Source organism: Acyrthosiphon pisum, unplaced genomic scaffold (genome assembly GCF_005508785.2).
Source record: "Acyrthosiphon pisum isolate AL4f unplaced genomic scaffold, pea_aphid_22Mar2018_4r6ur Scaffold_15286;HRSCAF=15942, whole genome shotgun sequence".
NCBI lineage: Eukaryota > Metazoa > Arthropoda > Insecta > Hemiptera > Aphididae > Acyrthosiphon > Acyrthosiphon pisum.
In genome coordinates this window covers 1-1,169 of record NW_021764084.1, presented here as the reverse complement: position 1 = coordinate 1,169, position 1,169 = coordinate 1, and the positions used below count along the sequence as shown (strand labels likewise).

Below are 1,169 nucleotides of genomic sequence, written 5' to 3'. Positions count from 1 at the left end.
AACATATAATAAGTTGCAGTTAACAAATGACTATAGGTACAAAAAAATTCTATAAACAAAAAATAATACAAATAAGTGACAATTAACATATTTTAAACAAATAATAATATATGCAGTCAATAAAAAATTAACAAATTACCTATTCAATATTAAAACCACAAGTTTCTTCAACTGCTTGGCTGAGTTTGTCAAGCAATCTTTGTTTACTCTCATATTTTGGCAAATAAAGACAGTTAAAGCAGGTATGCGCATTGGGGAGATTATCAGTAGGTACATCAATCAAGTGTATGGTAAACAAACAAGGCCCACGTTCTAAAGATGACCCTTAATTAAAATATATTATGTGTCAATAGATGCACATTAATTATTCCTATTAAATAAATCATTATTTACCTTCAAGTGCCTTGAAACCTTGAAGAGGAACTCTAGAACTTCCAGTGACAAATTTTAACAGCCTGACACGCATTTCTTGACTATAGTCTTGTTCAATTATTTCCCAAAACCATTTCACCACAGGCATATCTGATTCACAATGCTGAATATAAAATATGAAATAATATTAATTTGAGACTATTTTTAACTGTTAGATTTTTAAGTATAAAAAAATAATCACTTCGAGCTTAGTATTACGCTTCCAATCTTCAATATCAATAGTGTCAATACCACTGATAATTAATTCAATCTCACGTTCATCAAAAGGCTCTAGCAATGTTCCAGGAACTACTTCAGTTAAGCCTTTTTGCAATGCCAAAAACTGTTGTTCAATTCTTCTCATAAATTTGTACGTAACGTATAATCTAAATACATTTAAATTGTAGTTTGTATTATACTATTAAATATTAACATAATATACAAAGGTAACCATCCATTAACATACTCGACATATTCTTTTTTATTATCTTCTGTGAGCTGAATATTTTGTCCACCAGTTTTGAGCTCATGCAATTTTAATACACCAGAGCTACTTTCTTCGACCGCAAAAGTAGTATCAATTATATCTTTATCAAGTTTATTTTCCCTACAAAAAAAAAAAAACATAAAATAGAGTATTTATAAAGTTACTTGGCCAATTAGTATTTACAATATATATGTGAGACTACGATGTAATTCAGGATCTACTCCTTCATATATCTTCCAGAGTAATTGATTTGTTTAGCAACATTTTATAA

The 1,169-nt window shown here is 28.6% G+C and overlaps 2 protein-coding genes across 2 annotated transcripts; both read right to left on the bottom strand.

The window, feature by feature from the left end:
• Positions 1-139: 139 nt before the first annotated feature.
• Positions 140-775, bottom strand: LOC103311707 (E3 ubiquitin-protein ligase SMURF1-like). Its single transcript, XM_029491910.1, has 3 exons — positions 614-775; positions 394-535; positions 140-324 (listed from the first exon to the last, which is right to left on the bottom strand). The coding sequence occupies exons 1-3, from the start codon at positions 773-775 to the stop codon at positions 140-142; spliced, it is 489 nt and encodes a 162-aa protein (XP_029347770.1).
• LOC115034598 (E3 ubiquitin-protein ligase Smurf1-like) lies at positions 433-1,121 on the bottom strand (the record flags this gene model as incomplete). The annotated part of the gene is made up of 2 exons (XM_029491909.1): positions 433-1,018; positions 1,082-1,121. Coding segments are annotated over 2 exons (251 nt in total), but the record flags the coding sequence as incomplete, so codon positions are not given.
• Between the last annotated feature and the right edge of the window lie 48 nt (positions 1,122-1,169).

What these genes read in the sequence shown, in the direction of transcription:
- LOC103311707 (XM_029491910.1), bottom strand. Translation starts at nt 775, where the DNA reads ATGAGAAGAATTGAACAACAGTTTTTGGCATTGCAAAAAGGCTTAACT. An exon ending in AGCGTAATACTAAGCTCGAA is followed by an intron (nt 536 to 613) that starts GTGATTATTTTT and finishes TTTTATATTCAG; the next exon opens with CATTGTGAATCAGATATGCC. An exon ending in AGGTTTCAAGGCACTTGAAG is followed by an intron (nt 325 to 393) that starts GTAAATAATGAT and finishes ATTTTAATTAAG; the next exon opens with GGTCATCTTTAGAACGTGGG.